The sequence below is a fragment of the Ochotona curzoniae genome, unplaced genomic scaffold (genome assembly GCF_017591425.1).
Source record: "Ochotona curzoniae isolate NIBS_2020 unplaced genomic scaffold, NIBS_Ocur_1.0 contig_3437, whole genome shotgun sequence".
Lineage (NCBI taxonomy): Eukaryota > Metazoa > Chordata > Mammalia > Lagomorpha > Ochotonidae > Ochotona > Ochotona curzoniae.
The window spans coordinates 884,677-911,084 of NW_024465862.1; the positions used below are offsets into that span (position 1 = coordinate 884,677).

The 26,408-nt window shown below is 44.0% G+C and overlaps 1 protein-coding gene across 1 annotated transcript in view; it reads left to right on the top strand.

The window, feature by feature from the left end:
* Nucleotides 1-26,408, top strand: part of LOC121156613 (cytochrome P450 3A6-like) — a 66,149-nt gene that overhangs the window by 33,016 nt on the left and 6,725 nt on the right. The window contains exons 8-11 of the mRNA XM_040980404.1: nucleotides 22,151-22,278; nucleotides 22,497-22,563; nucleotides 23,876-24,036; nucleotides 25,544-25,770. Coding sequence (XP_040836338.1) covers nucleotides 22,151-22,278; nucleotides 22,497-22,563; nucleotides 23,876-24,036; nucleotides 25,544-25,770 — 583 coding nt within the window. The remainder of the gene's footprint in view (nucleotides 1-22,150; nucleotides 22,279-22,496; nucleotides 22,564-23,875; nucleotides 24,037-25,543; nucleotides 25,771-26,408) is intronic.

A 26,408-nucleotide genomic window follows, 5' to 3' on the forward strand; every position in this document is an offset into this window, starting at 1 on the left:
CAGGAGAGTCTTAAGTCACATTCATTGTGCTTTTATCTCTGTTTTGCTCTTTGTCATTGTACTTCTGGTTATCATTTCCTTATAATTGAGGTATGTTTCCAAGCTGTGTCCCACACAGGTCTGCAGTTCAATTTTACTTCTTGTGGGTGGTATGCAGATCTTTATTTACAGTGGCCTGTACCACTCCCTCCATCGAGTTTCAGATCTGTGCTCTTGCATTACACTTCCATCACAGACTGTGTACCCCAGCTCCTGGCTCACCAGTCTTCCTCCTGTGACCCTGTACTATCATTGCACTGCTGTTTGTACAATGTTTCTCCCATGTTTAGTTCACATAGTTGTTGTGATTATACTGTATGTGTAGCTCACTGTTGTCCCTACAGTGCCAGAGCCTTTGCAACATTGTACAAAATGACACCTCATGTGAAACTTGTGGAGTTCTTGATCTACTGGCCATTACGTCTGGAGGCTACCTGGACCTATTTTGGGTGAAACTTGAAGCATGCCACATTGTTGCAGTTCACTGAGCCAGAAATGAGTTCATTTTCAACTTAGTTCATGTGCAGTTCTGTCCCATATCTTTTGCCTTCCTACACAAATTGGCACCCAATTGGGCTCTAGTGGGGTTAGGCTGTGATATCTGTCCTGTTTCCGTACCACCTGTTTGGAATCTGATGCTGTGTCTCTGCTCTTGGTCAAGTAAAAAAAGCCAGCAGATTGGGCAGTTCTTTGGGTTCACCTTCTGGGTTCTCAATCAACATCCCTTTGCAAGTGGTTTCTGGTGGAATTCTGGCTCCTGGTGCAGTTCAGGTCGCCATTTGCTTAATGTCACTGGTGCATTTGATCACTGAGGTAGCACATCATTGTCTTTGCTACTTTCCTGTGTTCCTTAGAACAATGAATGGGAATAGATCTTTGTGCACTACACAGGTGATTAGGGTTAATCTCCAGCATATACAAAGAACTGCAAAACAACCAAAATACTACAACAAAGAAGCCACTCAAATAATGGGCACGGGAAATGGGCAGACATTTCACAAAGGAACAAACCCAAATGGCAAACAACCTTATGAAAAAATGCTCAAGTTCCCTGGCAATAAGGGAAATCCAAATGAAGACATCAATGAGTTACCACCTAATGCCTGTAAGATTGGCTCACATATGGGGAAACACCAACAACACTTGCTGGTGAGGGTTCAGGGAAAAGCGAACCCTTCTCCACTGCTGGTAGGGCTGCAGGCTGGTACAGCCTCTATGGAAATCAGTATGAAGAACACTCAAACAACTAAAAATCTGCATACCATATAATCCAGCAATAGCACTCCTAGGAATATATCCCAAACACCTGTTCCACGAGAAACCAACATGCACCCCTATGTTCATAGCAGCATAATCAGTAATTGCAAAAACTTGGAAACAACCGAAATGCCCATCAGCAGAAGACTGGATAAAAAAGCTATGGTTTATTTACTCCATGGAATACTACTCAGCTATTAAAAAAAACCAAAATACAGTTCTTTGTGGCCAAATGGGCCCAACTGGAAACTATAATGCTAAGGGAAATGGACCAATCCCAAAGTTAGACACCACACGTTTGCCTGAATTTAAGATGAAATGATGTCAATATGAAAAATAGTACCTGTATATTGTAATATTATCTCAACCTCAAACAACCTATCCCACATGCAATAATATATTGTGAAGTACCCAATGAACCAACAATCAATGTGAGTCAGACTGCTTATGAACTGCATCAAAGAACTATAAAACCTAATATACTTTTAATACCCTATGTTATTCTGTAATGGTGCAGGAGGGCAGAGAAATATTCAATCTCCCTAAAATGTGTAGGAAGATGTGAAATACAACCTACCAGGATCATAATTGGTAACTCATAGACAACAGACTCGAATCAGCATTAGACAACATTTAAACTAAAAAGACATATAGGGGGAATCAAGAGCAATCCTGACAACCTCTTAACAGGTGGCCATATGCACAGAGCAGGTGGGGACTCCAAAGTGAAGCAGGGGGATAGGAGGAGGCGCATATCCCAACCTAAGGACTCCCAGATCCTCACCAAGGACTATCAGTACGAGCACTGAGGTCTACATCCCAACCACCATGGAGACCACTGGGAATTGGAGCGCCTTCAGAGGCCAAGAACTCTGAGGTCATCCACTCCCACTTGGATCTTACCACATGGGATGGAAGAAGCCCAAATCCCTCCTTGCAAGATCCAAGGACATCAGAACAACAACCAAGAGCCCTGAGCAACCCACAGAAACAGAAAATCAGTAAACTTCCTCAGGAATAGGGAGAGGAGGTCTCTCTGGTCTTTGCTTGGTTCCAGCTTGGGGTCCCCACCCTCTCTGGCAATGACCATCAGGATACCTCCAGAAACCCCTCAAAACAAACAAACAAAAAATCTAGAATAAATAGACAGAGAACAACAAGGAATGCTTAGAATCAGACAGGAAATGGTTAGCATGGATTCACTTATACCTTACTAGTTGGGACACAAAGATTAGTTACTCCTCACTAGGGTATTAAAGATTTCTCTGCACATGCCTCCTAAAACTGTTCTGTGCCTAAACTGTTGACATATGTCTTGTTAGAGTTATAAGCCAGTCTAGACTACCTGAAAAAGAGCCAGATTCAAGAAAATTGTGCTTCAACACTATAAAATGCTAAACACTATAATAAAAATAGACACAAGGCAACTGAATAGTAATCCATAGCCGTTTTGAGGTGTATCACACCCTATTCTGTGCATAAACTAAAATTGAAATGTCAATGAAGAAGTCACAGGATGTGGTTAAGAACTTGCGTTTTTTTTTTTTTTTTAACATATTGGTTACTCAATACAATGTCCACTATTTCCATAACGTTATAAATTGTTACTGATGTAATGTTGGGGCTTTTAATTGATCAGGATGATACTCTGCCGGCTCTACCTTCAGACCAGAGATGGTCTCCCCAAGAAGCTGTTGAACTTATCTGGACCATAAGATGCTAGATTCTATGCGTGGTATATGCTTGCAATGAAAGAGCCTCAACTGAACTTGAACTATGGTAATGCAACAGGGTGGAGGAATCCACCATGCGGGGAGGGTTCGGGGAGATTTAGGGAGAATCCCAGTGCCTATAAAACTGTGTCACATAATGCAGTGTAATTAATTAAAGAAAAGAGTACTTTTACCAGCTTAATTATCTCCAGCCCCATTTCTTATATAAAAGGATGGGTGCTGTGTCCCACCCTAACACTGTCGTCCACATAGTCTGCCCTCATGTACACCATCGGGAACTACAGTCCAGTCAGAATGACCCGCAAAAACTACCATGTTCAGTAGATTGGTCTGGTCTGTCTTATACCCTCTTTAGCTCTGATTCACATAATTGGGCATTGAAGCCTAACTCTTCCTTATTGACTCCACCCTTCATCCCACACTCTTGCCAGTGGGTACCAACACCAGTGTCTTGGCAGGCCTGCCTGCAGTTCTGGTTCTCATGAACAAGTCATTGTTTAAAGAAGTTGAGCAAAAGAATGTTTCACCCAGATAGAAAAGGAAAGCAACAGAGAAACCCAAGTAAAGTTAGAAGTGAAAAACAAAAAGATCCTAAGAAACAACTCAATTGATGTGTTCTTTACTATTGGATCCTGTGATAATAAGGATCATTGCTTTAAATGTTTTTCATGTCAAAGTCTGTATTATCTAATATAAGAATTACTATGCCAACTTGCTTTTTACTTTTCATTAGCTTTGAATGAAAAGCTAATGAAATTCTTTCAATTCTGCATATCTTTGTTGGTGAAATGTGTCTCCTATAGGCAGCAGACATATGGGTTTTGTTTTTTGATTCAGTATACTAATCCATGAAAATTGATTGATGTTCAAGCCATTTATATTCAGGGTTAACATGGATAGGTAATAATTTGGTCCTTACATTTTAGGAATGTGTTTAGTCTTCTGTTGTCCTTTTACTGGGACATTCTCCACATCTGTCTTTGGTTTTGTTGGGTGCTGTTCTTCTTCTATGTCAAGAGAACATTTTTGAGGGCAGGTTGGATCTCTCTGCAGTGTGGCAGCTGTGGGGCACAAGGGCCCTGTCAGGCCGGATCCAATGCTGGGGAATCAGGCCAAAACCACTGCTGAAAGGCAATGACTGAATCTTTGGCTTTCTCCAGGCCCAAGAGAGATCTTCCCTCAGTGTGAGTACACCATGAGGGTAACTTTGGAGCTGGATTAAAGTCCAAGCTCTAACCTGCCACTAAGACCTTGTTGTAGGAGGAGTCTGGGATGGGTCTAAGCCTTGGGGTTTGGTGCAGCTTGCAGCTCCCTGAAATGTTGTGCCCATGGGGGTGTGCCTGACGGGCCAGAAACAATGCTGGGGACTCAGGCCAAAGCCATGTTGAAAGGCAGTGACCAAATCCTTGGCTTTTGGCAGCCAGTGCAAGAAATGTTGCCAGGTTCTCCCTGTGGACTGCCTAGTGGCAAACTCTGGGTTTTTTAGGATATGAAATTGCTGCTTAGGGACACCCATGAATAAGGCCAGTTTTCTTGTAGTTGAGAGATGAATTCTGGGTGATTCCCAGTAACAGGATCATGAAAATTTTGGGCAAGCATGGGTGCTGAGACCTGATTGTTTGGAGGGGATTGTGCATAAGATCTGTTTTGGCTAGACTGATTCACCAGCCAAATTAGGAATCCTGAGATGGGCTGTTAGCATAGAGCCTCACTGACTGCCACACACCAGTCCACACCAAAGCTATGGATGGGGGCCTGTCTGGCAGGGCTAGGTACCATTACTTGACTTGGTGGTGGTGCAATAGACTGGTCACACTTGGTAGGATCAAGACACTAACCAGCATGCAAGATAACTTGGTCAGGGATAAATTCTGTGGGGAAAATGAGAGCCAAACCCTGTCGAAATACATGTCCTGCAGTTTAGCTTGCAAGCTGGGGTGGCAATTGGCTCAGGTTGGAGTGACCATGGTACCTGCCATCACTTAGGGGTAAAGGAACCAATGGCAATCTGGGCAGGTCAAGGCAGCACCACCCAAAGGTGCATTCTAAAATAGGATGGAGGGGTGGGCCAAGCTGCAACTGGAAGTGGGCGGACTGGGCAGGTCCAAGAAAACTTCAACTCACAAAAAGAAAAGAAATTAGAATGGAGCAAATGTTATTCTGTCTTAGGCTCTTAGCCCAACTGGTCTTCATGAGGCAGGGATACTACGACAGAACATCAAAGGCAAAGGTTGAGACAGGATAGAGGCTAAACCAACGGGGTCAGAGCTCTCACTGGCATGCACACAATCTAGTATTGAGAATAGATGTGGTTGAAGAGCTGCAAAAGTACTCCCTTGCTGGGTTGGGATTCCCAAAGGAGGGTATGAGGGCTAGAGTGGAGGCTGCGTTCTGGTCTGGATATGGTTACAATCTCCCTAGGCACAAATGTGGCCAGGGGCTGGCACACCAAGCTGGGCTAGATGCCAGCACCATCTGGCCCTCTGGAGAACCTGGGAAGATGTAGGATGGACTAGGCTGGGTTTCTGCCCCTACTGAGCCATGTGAGAGCAGTGTCTGGGTATGGACAAGGCTAGCCTTGGCTGGGGTGAAACAGCCAACACCAAGAACTGGAATGGATTGAAGGCCAGCAATGATGGCTGGCCCATGGAACCACCAGTACACACAAGACCTGGCATAGGGAGAGGTTCTGAAGGAGGAGCTTGGGAAACTCCTCTGTCAGAACACAGCCCCTACAGGTGAGCACAGGAACCATGACATGGAGCAACCCAGACCAGGCCAGAGGAAGATACTCACCATCATACATATGGCATAGGTAGGTGGCAGACCAGGCCAAACCCATTCACATCAACTGCTGGCGAATCTGAGCACCAGCATAGAGTGTGGGTCAGGCCAGTTTGGGTCTCAAAACATACCAGGGCACATTAAGTCATGCCAAGATGAGGTGAGCCATACCAGATGTGGTTGCAGCATCCAAACATGAGAATCAGAGGCAGGGAGGCAAATTCAGCATTGGAATGTGGGCTCTCCTACCAGACAACCACTCCCACCATAGAGCATGAGTTTTGATGGGGGCAGGCCAGACCAGGAAGTGCTATAACAGCTGTGGGCCTCATATGAGCTAGATTGGGAAAGGGCCAGATTGGGCTGACTGTTCCGACTGGTGCAAACAAAAATTAGAGTGGGATAGAAAAAAATGGCCAACGTAGGAGGAAGGCTGTGAGGGAGTGTCCAGTGAGAGAGGGATAGAACGCTACAGAAGCAGCAAAGAGGAACAGCAAAGAACCGCAGGGAGAGGTGCGTGAAGTTCCCTGGACAGTGTGGAGCCAAAAAGATCCACACAACTCGGAAGAACAACGAGAACAAAACAAAAGATAAAGAAGCCAACATCCCGCTCCAGACCTGCTGAGTCACCTTTGAAAGTGGCCGACAGGAGACGCAGCCGACCCAGAGACAAGGAAATCGGGAGGGATCATCACCGGCAAAGGTCTTCAATGTCAGCAGAGGCAGACTGCAACAGCCGGAGGTTCGGTGAGCCAGGAAAGGGTTAACAGCCTCTGCATTCCAGGGACTGGGCACAAATCCCAAGCCTCTGGGGTGCTCCTTTTACCCTCACTTCCTGCAGAGGTTTCAGCCTCTGAGAACACAGGGCAAGCGCCTTGAAACTGCCGAATCTGTGCCTTGGAAGTGGCACACAGTAGTCCTGGGTGCTGAGAAGGCACAAAGAAAGCGCCCCAAATATTCCTGCGCTGAGTGGGCCACTGCATCTCAGTGCGCAGGAACTACCAGCGAGGGTCTAGAATCCCCCACACCCTGATACCCTGTGGGTGGGCGACACACCAGGAGGGCTCTGAACACCGCACCGGGCGGGCTGGGCGGTCCCGCCTGCAGCAACCACTGCCACAGAGCGAAGCTACACCAGGAGGGCTCTGAGCACTGGGAAGTGCAGCGCTGTGTGACCCTGACACGCAAGAGCCACTCCCATAGAGTGACTTGCCCACTCCTTGCCTCCCACCCCACAGTTCTGAGTTTGGGCGACCCACCAGGAGAGCTCTGAAAACTCCTGTGCCATACTGGCACTGTGCGAACCCACTGCGAAGTCATTTTAACAGGGCGCGTGGGTCACTCCTCCACTGCAGTCCTGTGTGAGGGAGCCACACCAGGAGTGCTCTGAACACCCACATGCCACGAGTGGTGGAATCACTGCACAAGAGCCACGCCTGGAAAGTGCCTCACCCACAGTCCCTTGTGTGGGAGACACACCAGGTGGGCTCTGAAAAACCCTGTAGTCCCTGACACGGAGAACGCAGGGAGAAAGCACATAAAATCTTCCATGTCCTGTGGATTCCCGCATGGGGCACACCCAGAGAGCACCTCCACTCCTCCACGCCCTGGGGTGCCACACCTGTAGAAGAGGTGCCCAGAGTGTGCCTGGAATCCACAGGACCCCCAAGGTGGTACCCTACAGTCCGGGGCTCTGAGAACACACCAAAGATGCCTTGAAAATTACCACGCCCTGCAACACCACGCCTGCAGGCTCCAATCTCTACAGGAAAGTGCCTGATGACCCCTCAACACACGGGTCCATTGGCCTCACCAAAATACACCAACGCAATGGGAAAAACCACCAGAAAGAGTTGTGCTCCAGATGAAAGAGCCAGCACCCCACCAAACAAGGGCCAAAAGCCATTATCAATATCGGCGATGCAAGATGAAGACATGGAAGAGTTAACAGACAAGGAATTTAAAAAAATAGTGCTAAAATTTATCATAGACGAGGACATGAAGCGGGAAGACTTCAAGAACTGCATAATCGCCGAAATACAACAAATCAAAACCAAACTGGATGACCAGGAACGCAAAATTCAAAGCCTCATCAACAGAATAAATGCGGCAGAGGAAAGGATCTCTGAAACGGAAGACACACAAAATGAAGGTGCCCAGCGAATTAAACAGCTGGAGACAAACCTCAGTAAAACTAATAAAATGATGCAAGAAATGAAAGATTACCTTAGAAAATTGAATATTCGGATCATCGGCCTCCCGAAGGAGTAGAAAGAGAATCAGGAATGCAAGCAGTGCTTGACGAAATTATACAGGAAAACTTCCAAAACACTTGGAACACGAATCCACCCCGCATACAGGATGGACAGAGAACTCCCAACAGACATGACCCAAAGAGATCTTCACCCAGACACACGGTGCTCAAGTTCTACTCCAATGAAGACAAAGAAGGAATCCTGAGACAAGTACGAAGTAGAGAAAAGATCACATACAGGGGAAAACCCATCAGAATCACTGCTGACTTCTCCAAAGAGACCCTACAAGCAAGGAGAGAATGGACAAAGATCTTCCAAGTCCTGAAACAAAACAACTGTCAACCAAAAATAATCTACCCAGCAAAGATCTCATTTGTATATGAGAACGAAATCAGATACTTCAATAGCAAAGAAAACCTAGAAGAATATGTTTATACAAAACCAGCTCTGCAAAGTCTCCTTAGAAATGCGCTAATCCTGGAAAAAAATGAGGCAAATCACAAACAAATTTGGCAAATAAGAAGGTCTCCAAACTAAAGGCCGCACAAAGAAGGCAATAACACAGACAACAACACACACAAAACACAATCGCATGGCAGGGCAAAATTGCAACCTCTCAATTTTAACTCTCAACACAAATGATCTAAATTCACCAATCAAAAGACAGAGATTAATAGAATGGATCATCAAACAAGACCCAACCATCTGCTGCCTACAAGAAACGCATCTAACCAGAAAGGATGCAAAGAAACTGAAAGTGAAAGGATGGAAAAAGATATTTCACGCCAATAGACGAGAAAAAAAAGCTGGGGTAGCTATCCTAATTTCAGACAAGATAGATTTCAATATAACTAGCATCAAAAGAGACAGGGAAGGCCATTTTATACTGGTGAAAGGAATGATCCATCAAGAAGCAATCACCATCATTAATGTTTATGCACCGAATCTTAATGCACCTACTTACGTAAAGCAATTACTTACAGACTTAAGGGAAGACATAGACACCCGCACAATTCTTGTAGGCGATCTCAACACACCTCTAACAACAATGGACCGGTCTACGAAACAAAAACTCAACAAAGAAACAACAGAGCTCACACAAACAATGGAACAACTGGACTTAGTAGACATATATAGAACTTTTTATCCTAAGGCCACAGACTATACATTCTTCTCAGCGGTGCATGGCACCTTCTCCAGAATCGACCACATGATAGGACCTAAAGCGAATCTAAACAACTTCCAAAACATTAGTATCATACCATGTAACCTGTCAGACCACCATGGGATGAAACTGGAAATCAGCTACTCAAAACTCCACAGGCAATATAGGCACTCTTGGAAATTGAACAATATGCTATTAAACGAACAATGGGTCAGAGAAGAAATTAAAGATGAGATCGGCCGAGGGGTTTTAAGATGGCCGACGTAGGAGGAAGGCCGTGAGGGAGCGTCCAGTGAGAGAGGGATAGAACGCTATAGAAGCAGCAAAGAGGAACAGCAGGGAACCGCAGGGAGAGGTCCGTGAAGCTCCCTGGGACAGTGTGGAGCCAAAAAGATCCACACAACTCGGAAGAACAACGAGAACGGAGCAGGGCAAAGGCAGAGAAACCGACATCCCACTCCAGACCTGCTGAGTCACTTTTGAAAATGGCCTGACGGGAGACGCGGCCAGCTCGGAGGTGGTGAGATCAGAGGGATTGTCGCCGGCGGGAGGCCTTCGACAGCGGCGGAGGCAGACTGCAGCGGCCGGACGTTTGGTGAGCGGGGCGGGGGGGCCCGGGGGGTGTTGACGTGGCAGCCTCCGCATTCCTCGCCCCCTGCTGAGGTTCCAGCCTCTGAGAACGCGGGGCACCCTGAAACAGTTGGGTCTGTGCCTTGGGATCTACGCACAGTGGTGTTGGTGGCTGAGGGGGCCCCGGGAAGGCGCCTCGGATGTTCCTGCGCTGAGGTGGCCAGTGCGTCTCGGTGCGCAGAGGCTGCTGGCGAGGGTCTGGAGTCCCCCACATCCTGCCTGGTGAGTGCGCGAGACCACCAGGAGGACTCTGAACACTGCACCGAGCGGGCTTGGCGGCCCCGCCTGCAGCAGCCGCCTCCGCAGCGCAGGTGTCAGGTGTCAGGAGGGCTCTGAGTTTTGGGAAGTGTAGCGCTGTGTGTCCCTGACACGCAGGTACCACTCCAATAGTGTGAACTGCTCACTCCTCGCCTCCCACCCTGCAGTTCTGAGCGTGGGCGACCCACCAGGAGAGCTCTGAAAACTCCTGCACCACACTGACACGGTGCGAACCTGCTGTGAAGTCATTATAACAGGGCGCCTGGGCCACTCCTCCGCTAAGGACCTGTGTGGGGGAGCCACACGGGAGCAGGGGCTCTGAACACCCACACACCACGAGTGGTGGATTCACTGCACAAGAGCCACGCCTGGAAAGTGCCTCACCCACAGTCCCGTGTGTGGGAGACGCACCAGGTGGGCTCTGAAAAACCCTGCAGTCCCTGACACGGAGAACGCAGGGAGAAAGCACATAAAACCTTCTAAGCCCTGTGGATTCCCGTGCAGGGGGCACACCCAGAGAGCGCCTCCATCCCTCCACGCCCTGGGGTGTCACACCTGTAGAAGAGGTGCCCAGAGTGTGCCTGGAATCCACTGGGCCCCCAAGGTGGTGCTCTACAGCCCTGGGCCCTGAGAACGCACCAACGGTGCCTTGAAAACTACCACGCCCGGCAACACCACGCCTGCAGGCTCCAATCTCTACAGGAAAGCACCTGACAGCCCCTCAACACACGGGTCCATTTGCCCCACCAGAATACACCAACGCAATGGGAAAAACCACCAGAAAGAGTTGTGCTCCAGATGAAAGAGCCAGCACCCCACCGAACAAGGGCCAAAAGCCATTATCAATATCGGCGATGCGAGATGAAGACATGGAAGTGTTACCAGCAAAGGAATTGATGAAAATAATGCTAAAATCTCTCAGAGACGTGGACACAAAGCTGGAAGACCTCCAGAACCGCATAATCACCGAAATACAACAAATCAAAACCAAACTGGATGCCCAAGATAATAAAATTGAAAGCCTCATCAACAGAATAAATGCGGCAGAGGAAAGGATCTCTGAAACAGAAGACACACAAAATGAAGGTGCCCAGCGAATTAAACAGCTGGAGACAAACCTCAGCAAAACTAATAAAATGATGCAAGAGATGAAGGATTACCTTAGAAAATTGAATATTCGGATCATCTGGCCTCCCCGAGGGAGTAGAAAGAGAATCTGGGATGCAAGCAGTGCTTGACGAAATTATACAGGAAAACTTCCAAAACACTTGGAACACGAATCCACCCCGCATACAGGATGGACAGAGAACTCCCAACAGACATGATCCAAAGAGATCTTCACCCAGACACACGGTGCTCAAGTTCTACTCCAATGAAGACAAAGAAGGAATCCTGAGACAAGTACGAAGTAGAGAAAAGATCACATACAGGGGAAAACCCATCAGAATCACTGCTGACTTCTCCGAAGAGACCCTACAAGCAAGGAGAGAATGGACAAAGATCTTCCAAGTCCTGAAACAAAACAACTGTCAACCAAAAATAATCTACCCAGCAAAGATCTCATTTGTATATGAGAACGAAATCAGATACTTCAATAGCAAAGAAAAACTAGAAGAATATGTCTACACAAAACCAGCTCTGCAAAGTCTCCTTAGAAATGCGCTAGTCCCGGACAAAAAGGAGGCAAATCACAAACAAAGTTGGCAAATAAGAAGGTCTCCAAACTAAAGGCCGCACAAACAAGACAATTACATAGGCAACAACACACACACAACACAATCACATGGCAGGGCAAAATTGCAACCTCTCAATTTTAACTCTCAACACAAATGGTCTAAATTCACCAATCAAAAGACAGAGATTAATAGAATGGATCATCAAACAAGACCCAACCATCTGTTGCCTACAAGAAACGCATCTAACCAGAAAGGATGCAAAGAAACTGAAAGTGAAGGGATGGAAAAAGATATTTCACGCCAATAGACGAGAAAAAAAAGCTGGGGTAGCTATCCTAATTTCAGACGAGATAGATTTCATTCTAACTAACATCAAAAGAGACAGGGAAGGCCATTTTATACTGGTGAAAGGAATGATCCATCAAGAAGCAATCACCATCATTAATGTTTATGCACCGAATCTTAATGCACCTACTTACGTAAAGCAATTACTTACAGACTTAAGGGAAGACATAGACACCCGCACAATTCTTGTAGGCGATCTCAACACACCTCTAACAACAATGGACCGGTCTACGAAACAAAAACTCAACAAAGAAACAACAGAGCTCACACAAACAATAGAACAACTGGACTTAGTAGACATATATAGAACTTTTTATCCTAAGGCCACAGACTATACATTCTTCTCAGCGGTGCATGGCACCTTCTCCAGAATCGACCACATGATAGGACCTAAAGCGAATCTAAACAACTTCCAAAACATTAGTATCATACCATGTAACCTGTCAGACCACCATGGGATGAAACTGGAAATCAACAACTCAAAACTCCCCAGGAAGTATAGGCACTCTTGGAAATTGAACAATATGCTATTAAACGAACAATGGGTCAGAGAAGAAATTAAAGATGAGATCAAAAAATTTATGGAAACCAATGAAAACTCTGATACAACATTCCAAAACTTGTGGGACACCGCCAAAGCAGTGCTACGAGGTAGATTCATCGCAATCGGAGCACATGTCAAGGCCCAAGAAAGACGCCAAATACAGGAACTAACCACACACCTCCAGGATCTGGAAAAACAGCAGCAGAAGAGTCCCACGCACAATAGGAAACAAGAAATCATCAAAACAAGGGAGGAGATAAACCAAATAGAAATCAAAAAAACTATACATAAAATCAACAAATCAAAAAGTTGGTTTTTTGAGAAAATAAACAAAATAGACACTCCACTGGCCCGATTGACCAGAAAAAAACAAGAGAAAGTGAGAATCAACAGCAATAAAGATGACAAAGACAACATAACAACAGACACTGCAATCATTAAGAAAATAATTAGAAATTACTACAAAGAACTGTACTCCCACAAATTTGAGGATCACCAAGAAATAGAAAAGTTCTTGGACTCCCACCACTTACCAAAACTCAGTCCGGAGGCAACTGCAGAATTAAATAAACCCATAACCGAGGTAGAGATTGAAGCAGTCATCAAGGATCTCCCAACGAAAAATAGCCCAGGCCCAGACGGCTTCACTACAGAATTCTACAAAACATTCCGAACAGAACTAACCCCAATCCTCTACAAGCTCTTCAAAACAATAGAGAAGAAAGCAACCCTCCCAAACTCATTCTATGAAGCCAACATCACTTTAATCCCAAAACCGGACAGAGAACCATCAGAGAAGGAAAACTACAGACCTATTTCTCTGATGAACATTGATGCTAAAATTCTCAAAAAACCCTAGCCAATAGAATTCAAAAAATCATCAGACAGATCATTCATCCGGATCAAGTAGGATTCATCCCTGGAATGCAGGGATGGTTCAACATTCGGAAATCCATAAATGTTATAAACCACATCCAAAAACTGCAAAACAAGAACCACATAATAGTTTCAATAGATGCAGAAAAAGCTTTCGACAAAATCCAACACCTCTTCATGCTAAAAACTCTAGCCAAAGTAGGCATAGATGGGAAAATCCACAACATAATCAAAGCAATTTATGAAAAACCCAACGCCAGTATCATACTGAATGGAGAAAAGCTAGAACCCTTCCCACTGCGATCTGGAACAAGACAAGGGTGCCCGCTATCACCACTGCTATTCAACATAGTCCTAGAGGTACTTGCAGAGGCCATAAGACAAGAAAAAGAAATCAAAGGCATACGTATAGGAAACGAAGAAGTCAAGCTTTCACTATATGCAGATGACATAATCCTATACATAGAAAGACCAGGAGACTCAATACAGAAACTACTAGAACTTATACGAGAGTTTGGCAGAGTGGCAGGGTACAAAATTAATGAACGAAAATCAACAGCCATAGTGTACGCAAATAATGCCAAGATGGAAGAAGATCTAACCAACAGGATACCATTCAAAACAACAGAGAGAAGTATGAAGTATTTGGGAATAAATCTAACCAAAAGCGTAGGAGACCTATTCGAAGAAAACTACAAACTATTTAAAAAGGAAATTGAACAAAACCTCAAAAGATGGAATAACATCCCATGCTCCTGGATAGGCAAAATCAATATCATTAAAATGTCTTACTACCACAAGCAATATACATTTTCAACGCAATTCCAATCAAATTGCCCAAAACATTCTTCTAGGAACTGGATACAATGATTCAAAAGTTCATCTGGAAACACAAAAATTCACGAATAGCTAGAACCATCCTGAAGAATAAGAAGTTAGCAGGGGGAATCACAATCCCGGACCTCTGGACATACTATAGAGCAGTGGTTATCTAAACAGCCTGGTACTGGCACAAAGATAGAAAGGAAGATCAATGGAATAGAATAGAAGCACCAAAAGGGAACCCACACAAATACAGCCAATTAATCTTTGACAAAAAGACCAATGACAGTCCAAGCAAATGGGAAGGCCTCTTCAGTAAATGTTGGGACAACTGGCTGATAGCCTGTAGAAACAAAAAGATAGACCCACATCTATCACCATACACTAAGATCCAATCTACATGGATAAAAGACCTAAACCTACATCCAGAAACCTTCAAACTCTTGCAAGAAAATGTAGGAAATACCCTGCAAGACCTAGGAGTAGGTCCCGACTTTCTAAGAAGGACACCAAAAGCAATAGCAGTTGAGAACAGAATAAACAAATGGGACCTCATCAAACTAAGAAGCTTCTGTACAGCAAGGGAAACAATCAACAAAGTAAAAAAGCAACCCACAGAGTGGGAGAAGATCTTTGCACACGATATAGGCGATAGGGGGCTAATTTCCAGGATATACAAAGAACTTCAAAACAACCAAAAAACCAAAACAAACAAGCCACTCAAGAAATGGGCACGGGAAATGGGCAAACATTTCACAAAGGAACAAGTCCAAATGGCAAACAAACATATGAAAAAATGTTCCAGCTCCCTAGCAATAAGGGAAATCCAAATTAAAACATTGATGAGGTACCACCTAACACCAGTAAGATTGGCCCACATAAACAAGAACACCAACGACAGTTGTTGGCGAGGATGTGGGGAAAAGGGAACCCTACTCCACTGCTGGTGGAGCTGCAAATTGGTACAGCCTTTATGGAAATCAGTCTGGAGAACACTCAAACAACTCAAAATCTGCATACCATATGACCCAGCAATAGCACTCCTAGGAATATATCCAAAACACCTGTTTTACGACAAACCAACATGCATCCCTATGTTCATTGCAGCACAATCAGTAATTGCAAAAACATGGAAGCAACCGAAATGCCCATCAGCAGAAGATTGGATAAGAAAGCTTTGGTTCATCTACTCCATGGAATACTACTCAGCTATTGAAAAAAACAAAATGCAGTTCTTTGTGGCTAAATGGGCACAACTGGAAACTATAATGCTAAGGGAAATGAGTGAATCCCAAAAGGTTAGATACCACATGTTTGCCTTGATTTAACCTGTAATTTTTGTTTGGTTGTTTGTTATTTTTTGAACCTGTCATTGATACTGTCTCAACCCAGATGTTTCGAAGAATGGAACTTGCATTATTTTTAACATATTGTTTACCCAATACTATGTCAATTAATTCCATAATGTTGTATATTGATACTGAGGTTTTGTTGGGGCTTTTAACTGACCGGATCTTTACTCTGTTAGCTCTACCTTCAGACCAGAGAAGGTCTCCCCAAGAGGCCACTGAACTTATCTGGACAATAAGACGCTGGACTTTATGCTAGGTATATGCTTGCAAGGAACGAATCTCAACTGAACTTGAACTGTGGTTATGCAGCAAGGTGGAGGAATCCACCATGGGGGGAGAGGTATGGAAGGGGTGGGGGGAATCCCCAGTGCCTATAAAACTGTATCTCATAATACAATGTTAAGAACAATAAAAAAAAATTAGAGTGGGTGAGGATTGGTTGGTCTTTGCCACATCATCAGATGGCAAAGCCTGGCACCGGGGGCTAATTCTGTTTATTTAAATGCCAGAATCTCCTGGAGAGTGCATCTGCATAATCTAGAAGTTGGAGTTGCCTAGTAGGGAGATAGTGGACACTTCCCTCATGGGTAACCACTCCCACTGGAGAGTACGAAAACCAGGACAGGGGCAGGAGTGGCTAGACAGAAAGGCACCTGCCAGAATGTGTGTGGCCTGGATATTAGGTTGGTTCAGTTGAACTAGGCTTCAATGCCCATTGACAAGTATGAGAACTAAATGGGATATGGGACGGAATGAACAAACCTGTAGTACAAACTGGCATGCATGGGACCCACGGTAGGGATCAGGCCTGGTGGGAATTATGGGGAGTCTCCAAACTAGGCTGTGGCTCCTACTGGTATATGTGAGGACAGAGTATGAAGTGGTTGGGTTTGAGCTGGACTACAACACCCATTGGTTCAAGTGGAAGACAGGCCTGGAAACAGAATTGATGCAGCAACTGCAATGACCAGCATGTGCATAAGCTGATTTAGGCGACGGACTGTGCCAGACCCTGTACTGGCGAGCTCACACAAGACACAGTTTTGGGATCATCCCAGATGAAGTTTCTTTGGAAATCTCTCTTACTGAATTGCTGATCTCAGAACCCCAAGCATGAAGACATTATGTCAGCCAGTGGATTCTGAATAGGTTAAATCGTGATTGGAATGGTGAGATTGGTAGCAATTTAGGACTGTTGAACTACCAAAACTGCTTGAGAGGACCCTTAGAGCCTGCCTTACATTGGGGACCTGAGATGGGTGGGAAGCTGGATGGGACTTTTCCCTGTGTTTCTCCCCTGAGCTAAAATACAGGGGGAAAAATGGTATTAGTGTGCAAAAAATGGTATTACCCACTTTCCTGTAGCCCTTGTCCCTTTGTACCCTAAATAAGATTATTTAAGAATATATATAAATTTTAAGAAAGAAAAACAAAAACAACAAAAAAGAGGGAACATCTTTAAGTATCATTTGTGGTGCAGGTCTGAAGAGGAAATTCTTTCATTTTTTTTCTTTTTTGTGAACGTGTTTTATTTCATTTTCAAATACAAAGGAAAGCTTTGTGGGGAAGCTCTTTTGGGCTGACAATGATTTTCCTTTATTATATGTAACATGTCACTCAATTCTCAATAAATTGAATGATTGTTTTTCAAATTCACTTTTATGGATATCTTCCTTGTTTTTAACTGAAGTGAGCTTGATTTTCATGTTGTGGAAAAGATTGTTTTGGTAAAACCAATTGGGAGTTATTTGTCCCATTTGTATATTTTCCCCAATTTTTTCTTCAAATTAAGGAAGTCTTTATTTCTTATTTCACTGCACTCATTTTTAAAATTCCGCTTCTTTTTTCTCTCATTTTTGGAAATCCTGTAATTCTTATGTTTGGCTTTTAAATAGTGTCCCTTAATTCTTGAATGCTTTTGTTAGCTTGGTTTATTTTCCAGCTTTTTGGTTTTTCTCCCATTTTTGAAATTAATGTCTTCCAATTCTGAGATTTCTTTCTTCTTTGGGGGTGAAAATGAATTTTTAATTTGCTGCATTGTGCCTTTTATTTGTAATAATTCACTTGATTTTGTTTAAGTGTTGTTATATGCTGTGTGATACAATATTTAAATTTCTTAAACTCCTATATGTGTTTTTCATTGTTGTTAAGAAGTTTTATACCAAGTTTTTAAATCTATTTAAAAATTATTTTTGATAATTAGTATATTATTGATTGGGGTGGGAATGGACAAAAGGGTTAGAGGAATGCGAGTAAGATGATTACTTCCACATATACATTTTTGCTTCTTTTTCTGAGTAAAGAGGGAAATGAGGGGAGAAGCCAAATCCATCCTCTCAACCACCTCTGTTGCATGGAATGGGAGATGGCTTCAATGCCATATCAGGTCCATGATGTGAGGCATGCTCTGAGGGTCCTGCTCAAGTGCTTTGATAGTTTAATATATCTGAATTACTGCCAATTTTGCCATACTAAGCACAATGAAATCCCTCCAGAATCCACTCATTGACAATGAATTGCAGTCAAAGTTTGCCCAGATATTCACTTCCAACACTTGGTTAGGGTAGTTGCTCAATTTGTTCTGTTCTCTATTTTCTTTTGTGGTACCAGGTGTCCTCTGATGACTCCAATGCACTGCCATATTCTCCATGTGTATCTGGCTATGCTATTCACTATTCCTTCCAATCCACTGAGGAAGCCTAGCTCTGACACATGCCCTCCATGTTCAGACCATGGTGCCTACAATTTTCCCCATGTTTGTAGTACTGAGTGCAACAGTCATTTGGGGAGATCCCCAAAGCAACATCATCTGAGGTGATACTGAACCTGATTCTTGGGTTTGCTTGCCAATATAGGGTCAGGCACAATCCATCTCTCAAATCAGCCCACATGTACACTGTTGAGTAATGTACATGTACATGTACAAATGCTGAGTAATCTCTTTCTCCAGCCCCATTTTGTATGCAATCAAATGGGTGTTTCAGCCCAGCCTGGTCATGCCCACCACATATTCATCCTCCAGGTAAACCAGCAAGTGCTGCAACATAGTCAGAATAAGATTCAATTATCCACAGCAGTCCTGATGCCTGAACTGGTTCCCTTGCTTGCCAGTATGTAGTCAACTGGACCGGTTTGTCCCACATCCTATTCAGCTCTCATACATCTCAATGGGCCATGAAGCCCTGTTCAAGCAAACCAGCCCCTCTATCCAGGACACACACATGCTGCAGGTGCCACTTTTGGTCTAGCCATGCCTGCCCCAGTCCTGATTTCCATGCCCACTAGTGGGAGTGGCAACCCAGAAGGGAGGTTCCCACTGTTTCCCTTTTGCATTCACTCACAGATCTGGAATTATGCAAGTGATTCTACAGTTTAGCTTGACATAATTTGCCCCCTGTTGCCAGCACCTGACAACTGATTCTGCAAAAAAGCCCAACCAACCTGCAACCATTCTGGCTTAAGCATGTACAAGTGGATACAGATATCCCAGCCTGGCTTTTCCCTTAAACCAGTTCATATGCAGGCTAATAGGTGTTCTCCTACTGGGGTTACACCTCTCCCCTCTGGGTCTCATGTGTTCTGGTTGGATGCTGCATCCAAGTACAGCATGCACCCATCCCATTGGCATTTGCCAGTGGGTGCTCTAGCCTGGCTCATCCTTGCTTATCTTCATTTCCAGCTCTCAATGGAGCAGGCTACAGCTTAGCCCAGCCCAGGGAACCCCCCAGTGCTGGGCCTAATGTGAACTGGTTGGTATTGTGGCCCAACTTTGCCCAACTTACACTGCATTATGGTGCTCAGATTGGTAGTGGGTGATAGGAAGATATGAACTGGCCCATTCTGGATTGCCCCAACCTAAGCAAAAAGTATGCCAGTGGGTACTGTAAATTGGCCTGATCTGGGCTGTTTCCTGCCTTTTTTTTTGTGCTCACCTGCAGGGACTATACCAACAGAGAAATTCCCCAAACTCCTCCATCAGAAACTATCCCAGTGCCAGGTCTCTCACACACTGGTGGGTCAATGCCCAGTCAACATGACCCACATTCTAATCTAGCAGGAACAATGGCCTTTCCTGACCAGCCCTCACCCATTTGGATTCTTATTGTTTGTTAGATGTTTCAGCTCATTAAAGCCTGGTCCACACCCAGAACTCACACATGGCTCTGCAGGGTCAGAGACCTAACCCAGCCTTTCCTTCACCCACCTTGGTACTCATGATGATGGGTAGATGCTGGACTGCAGCCTAAGATTTCACACCCCATACCCAGTCCACATCCATGCCAAGGTACATTGCAGCCATGTCCAGAGGAGATCATAGACCCCCTCCACTTTCACACTCACCACTTGGAACCCCCACTCATACTTGGTGTCCCCTTAACTCCCCAACCTGCCCTTTTCCTAGCCAAAGAGTATGGGCATGCCAGTGGTTGCTCTGCCCCAGTTTGGTATAGCTCCTCCCCTATCTTGGACTTTGTCTTCAGAAGCTGCAGCGTGGCCTGACTCAGCTGGATTCACTCCCAAATCTTGTTGACCTGTGTCCAGTCTCTGCTTAATCTGCTTCCATTCCTGCCTCAGGAATGTTTGATATGATAGTCAAACTATTTGATATGAAAGTCAAACCTGGCATGATCTCCACTCCAGCATGGTTTCTGCACTTGCTAGTGTGCTAAGGTTTGCTTGGCTTTGCCGTTCCACCCCCTTCCAAAGAAAACACACACACTTGCCAGCAAGTGGAGCTACATTGTCAAGGCTGTCCATTACCCAGGCCTGAACCATGGTTCACTAGCAGGAACTATGGCCAACCAGGAAAGTTTCCAAAGTTCCCTTACCTGGCTCAATCCCAGACATAGATCTCACATATGCCAGCTGATGTAGATTTATACCTCATAGCTTGCCTTCTCAACAAGTGTTTGTATGAGCTGGCTACTATTGGCCTAGTCTGTCCCATACTCTGTTTTAAGGAGCAAATACAGGTACTGCAGCCTGAATCTGCCCAATATGGTCCTAACCCCAGAACCCATGTAGGCAGGTTCCATGGTCATGCCCAGTTCAGCCCATCACTACAATCCTTAAGCTAACCAGTAGGACTTGGGATTCCACAGGATTAGGCCTGCATATTCTCCACAGAGCCTACCCCAAGACCTGTTCTTTGGTGTGTTTCTTGGTGTCATGGGCTTATATACTATTACTTGTCCCCTATGCTGACCCTCACTGTTAGATACTGTGACCTAATCCTGTCAGGTATGCCCCTCGCCTTGGTTTTATTTATGCTGGTGTGTGGTGGTCAGCAGAGTTTCATGCTAACAAGTCCAACTCAGGGCTCCTATTTGGAAGTACATTGGTCAGACCCATAAATGTCCTCTCATCTCTCCGCTCCATACCCCCAGGCTTCAGTACGCTTGCTTACTCTAAAATACAGTGGCCCTCTTCCTGGGAGTTCCTCAAGAATAATTTTTTTTCAACATACTCCATGACCTGTCCTCCCTTTCCCATATACCCTCACCCCTGTCATAATGAATCCACAATCTTTGTGTCCATCAGTGCATGCGATCTCCAGGTCAGCATTTGCAAGCACAGTAAATGGTGTGCTAATCCAGAGCTCTGCCTCCTCACCAGAGTCCCCATATCCTGGTATACTTGGTAGCCTGCTGCCTTACCCCTCCATGCACCCAAGATCCAGGCATATTGAAGTTTTCCAGTTCTGGTCTACCAGCACACCGGGGCAGCATGCTGCCCTAGGACTCTGCCTTCCCCTCACCTCACCTCACCTGGCACCAAGCACATGGGGAATTCGCCAGGTTTGTTTACCTGTGTAGATGTGGGCTTTTAGGTCCTCACATGGCTCCCATGGGCTGACACTCACCTACTCCCTCTGGCCTCCCCATCTCAGCAAGGGAATGTCAGTTTAAAAAATTTCTTTCACCCCTATTCTTCAATGTATTCCTCAGTTTACTTCAGAGTTGAGAAAGGTTTTTACCTCTGTGGAGGGAGGAATTAGTAATACTCATTGTGCCTGTCCTTTCTTTTGCTCTTGGTCATTGCACTTCTGGTTAGATTTCTCTTAGGCTGTTCTCTAACCTTTGTCACCATAGGTCTACATTTAGTGTTATTGAATGTGTTCAGTACTCTGTTCTTCATTTGCAGTCTCTTGTACTATTCTCTCTTGTGAGTTTAGCCCAGGGCCCTTGTCATTAAAAATGCAGATAAGGCCATTGATGCTCCTTTCAGTAATGGCCTCTGTGTGTGGTTGTGTGATTATTGCTCTGTGTTTGCTCTGGAAGTCTAAAGAAAATGCTGAGGGAATGCTTCCTTGTTGAAAACCCTGAAGACTTTTACTCCTCTGATTGAGAAATTATATTCGTGCCACATAAATTTTGCTTTTCATTATGATTTATTGTTTTCTTTTTCCTATAGCACTCTTTCCTTTCCTTACCCCAATATATGAGGCATTGAATATCACAAGGTATCCCAGAGATGTTATAGATTTTTTGAAAACATCTGTTGAAAAAATTAAAGAAGATCGCCTCAAAGACAAGACAAAGGTGAATCTGTTGTTACTTGCATGGGGATGTTCTTTTTCTGCAGATTTTGGGGCTTTTAAACATATGATCATTTTGAGGCATAGTATTGAGATGATAACTCAGGCCATTCCAGTCAGACCTCTCAGTTTGAGTGGGGTCTCCTCAGAGAGCAGCTGCAGTGCTGAGCTCCTGATGGACTTCTGACATAGCTTTACCTTGTTTCGATCTTTCTCTTTCAGCACCGAGTGGATTTTCTGCAAATGATGATTAACTGCCAGAATTCCAAAGAGGTTGATTCCTACAAAGGTAACCAAGAGTGTATGGGAAGCTCTGATGCAGAAATGGCTGTGTCCTATGGTAGACCTGTTTTCAGAATTCTGAGGAATCCCCACGTTGTCTTGCATAATTGTTGCAGGAAAATTGCATTTTTAATGTGCTCCCAGGTGCTGTTCATCCTTGGGCTGCGATCTGAATGTCACTAGTTTATCTGTATCCTATTCTCATCCCCTTAATTTAACTCACATATACTTAGATGAATCATTCTTTACATTTCATACAGGACAGCCTTGGTGTTTTACACTTAGTGTTTTCAAATCTTTTAAGTAGAGTATAATGTATTTTCCTTAAGGACAATGCTACTCCATATTATCTAAGTGGTGTACTGGTTGCACTGTGCGTATGTGACAGAGAAGCTTTCTCCTAAAATCACTCAGCTGAGATGGTGATGAGGATGTTGTAATGAAGAGAGAATAATGGGGCCTGGGATAGATTGGGATAATTTAAACTCAAGCAATTTTTATTTCTGGATCTGTGTGGATAATATTCATTGTTTAATGTTGAATTTCTTCCCCCCCCCTTTTTTTCATACAATTTTTATTGGCGATACAGATCAGATTTACAGAGTGAAGGAAAGACAGAAAAATCTTCCATCCACTGGTCCACTCTCTGATGGCCACAATGGCCAGATTCAGCCTATCCAAAACCTGAAGCCAAGACCTTTTCCCCTCTCCCCCATGCAGGTGCATGGGCTTTTGGTTTTGACTCCTCTGTGTTGCTTCCCAGCTGTAAGCAGGGAGCTGAATGGGAAGTAGAACACCTGGGAGTTGAACCGGAACACAGATGTGATGCTGGCTATGGAAGGTAGAGCATTAGGTGATTGAACCAATGTGCTGGGTGTTTATACATTTTTTTTTTCTGAAGGAATTTTGAAAGTAATGTAAATATTTTGTTCCTTTAAGTATTTCTTTGTTTAAAATAAGAGTTACAGAAGGAAATGGAGAGTGAGTGTTCAGCCTTCACTGTTTGATTCCACACATGGCTGCCATAGCCTGTGCTGGACAGGAATAATCCTGTATCCTAGATCTCCATTGAAAACTCTTTGGCATATTCAAGGTTCCAAGTAGTGGAGCCATCAATTTTCCTTCCAGAATCATTACCAGAATGCTGAATTAGAATTGGAAATCTGGACGTGAATCCAGCAGTCACATCCAATGTAGTCTTTGCAGGCAGTAGCTTAAATGTGTGTACTATAACATCTGCTTGCATGTGGAATTCTTTATCTACTACAGGGTGATTCACAGTGATACACTTTACTAAAATGCTTTTCTTCTCTTTTCAGCTCTGACTGATACAGAACTTCTAGCACAGTCAATCGGCTTTCTTTTTGCTGGCTATGAGACCACTAGCAATACTCTTTGTTTCATTGTGTATTTATTGGCCACTCACCCTGATGTCCAGCAGATACTGCAGCAGGAGGTTGATTCAGGTTTTTCCAATAAGGTGAGTAAGTGAGTGATACTTGGGATTGGTACATTGTGGGACGGGGGCAGTGTCTTGATAGAATGCTTACAAGGCACTGTTCAGGGGACTGCTGCCACAAAGTGTGTGGTGAGGATACTTTATGGAAAAATAAAGGAATAATCAAAAGAGAAAAACACATGGAGAAGCAAGGTTGAAACTGCTATTCACAGAACTATAAAATATTTGAGGATCAGTGTTGGTCCTAGAAGTGTTACCAGAATCCACAGTGGCACCTAGAAGGAATCTTTGCTACTCAAGTTTGAGTTAATTAGCTCTGCTTCTATTGGCTGGATGTTGTCTTGTTGAGTTTTTGTGTGAGTGAGGCTAACCTGGGCTGGTCTGGACTGTCATGGGGAGGCAGACTATGCTCTGCTTCCTGGCATGCTCATCCTGCATTCAAACCACCAATGTTAAAGAAGCCAAGACATGATTCAAAGTGTCTGCCGTTGATTGTGAAGGAGCCTGGAATCTAGTGTTTTGTGGCTGTTTTACATCCAGATAAACACCAGAATCATCTTCCTAGTTTGCAGTTGAGGACTGAAGCTATGCCTGAGGAACTATTCTATAAACAATATGCAGAGAAGAGGTGCTTTCCTATCTGTATAGAACTCTCACTTGACCTGAATATGTTTCCACATTTACATCAATAAAAAAAAATCGGAGGCCTAATAGGCTCATATTTCAAAATAAAAGTTTTTTTTTTTCTCTTTTTTTCCCTTTGAGAGTCAAATGTACAGAAAGAGAAAAAAAGAAGGAGGGACAGAGAAGTCTTCTACTTTCTGGTCACTCCGTTTATGTCCACAATGACCAGTGTGGCATCAGGATTAAGCCAGACAGGGATTTTCTCCTTTTCACGTCCCATTTTGTTGGCAATGTTGTAGCCTCTTTTTGAAAGGTGACATTGACTTTTGCATATTTTGTTGAACGTAGTGTTCTATTCTGGTCATCTCTTCTTTAAAAAAAATTTTTTTTTAATGGAAAGTCAGATATACAGAGAGGAGGAGAGACAGAGAGGAAGATCTTACGGCTGATGATTGACTCCCCAAGTGACTACAACAGACAGAGCTGAGCCAATATAAACCCAGGAGCCAGGAGCTTCTTTGGGTCTCCCACTTGGGTGCAGAGTCCCAAGGCTTTGGGTTATCCTCGACTTATTTCCCAGGCCATATGCAGAGAACATAATGAGAAATGGGGCCACCAGTTTAGATCCCACACCCATATCAGATTCCAGTGAATGAAAGGCAAAGTCTTTGGCCAGGAAGTAACCATGGTGTGCCAAATGTTCATCTGTTTCATACACGTGAGTTAGCATGAGTATTATAAGGACACATGGAGGATTTCTGGCCCTGTCTAGGGGTTTATCCTCAAAATTTCCCAGTTCTCAACCACTTCCCACATCTGAATGCACTGTTTATTGAACAGGATGAAGGGCACATCTGTTTTAATTTCAAATCTCATTTTCTCAAAATCTGTTTCTTTCTTCCAGGCACTTGTCACATATGATGCCATCATGCAGATGGAATATCTGGACATGGTAGTGAATGAAACTCTCAGATTATACCCAATAGCTGGCAGATTTGATAGAGTCTGTAAAAAAGACATTAAAATCAATGGAGTATTCATTCCCAAAGGGAAAATTGTGGCAATTCCGGTCAATGCCCTTCACCATGATCCAAAGTACTGGACAGATCCTTATGAATTCCACCCTGAAAGGTAGAAGAAACCACCTTGAATCGGTCTTGTTTAAGCTTATCTCTTAGAGTAAACAAAGACTCATGATAATAGAATAATTATTTTTTATAATTTTACTTCTTTTTAGTATCATTTAATGATTTCTTTGTAATTTTACATCTTTTTATTATTATAATTATATGAAACAGTTTCCTAGGCCCTAACATTTCCTTTATCCCCTCGAGAATGCCCTCCCCCCATCACTGAGGTCCCCTATATCATTATTGTAGTATAGTTCTTCATACAGAGTTGTATGTCTCTCATTGCGGACATGGACAATGGCAGAGAATCCAGCATCTCATTGTCAAGATATAGTAAACGGTTTCATGGAGAATTGAACCTTGTCTGGAAGTAGAGATGCATACTGCATTGTATCCTCACATCTTGGTATGATAGTCTCCATTACAGCTACTACACATCGCCTTAAATGAAAAGCTACAATACAAAATCAACAACAGGAAGAAAAAATAGAAATATGCAACAACATGAATTTAGAAGCATGCTATTTGATATGATAGTCTCTATTATACAGTTACCATACATTCCCTTAAATGAAACATCACAAAAGAAAACAAAATCAACAACAGGAAAAAAAAAAGGAAATTCAAAATACCATGAAG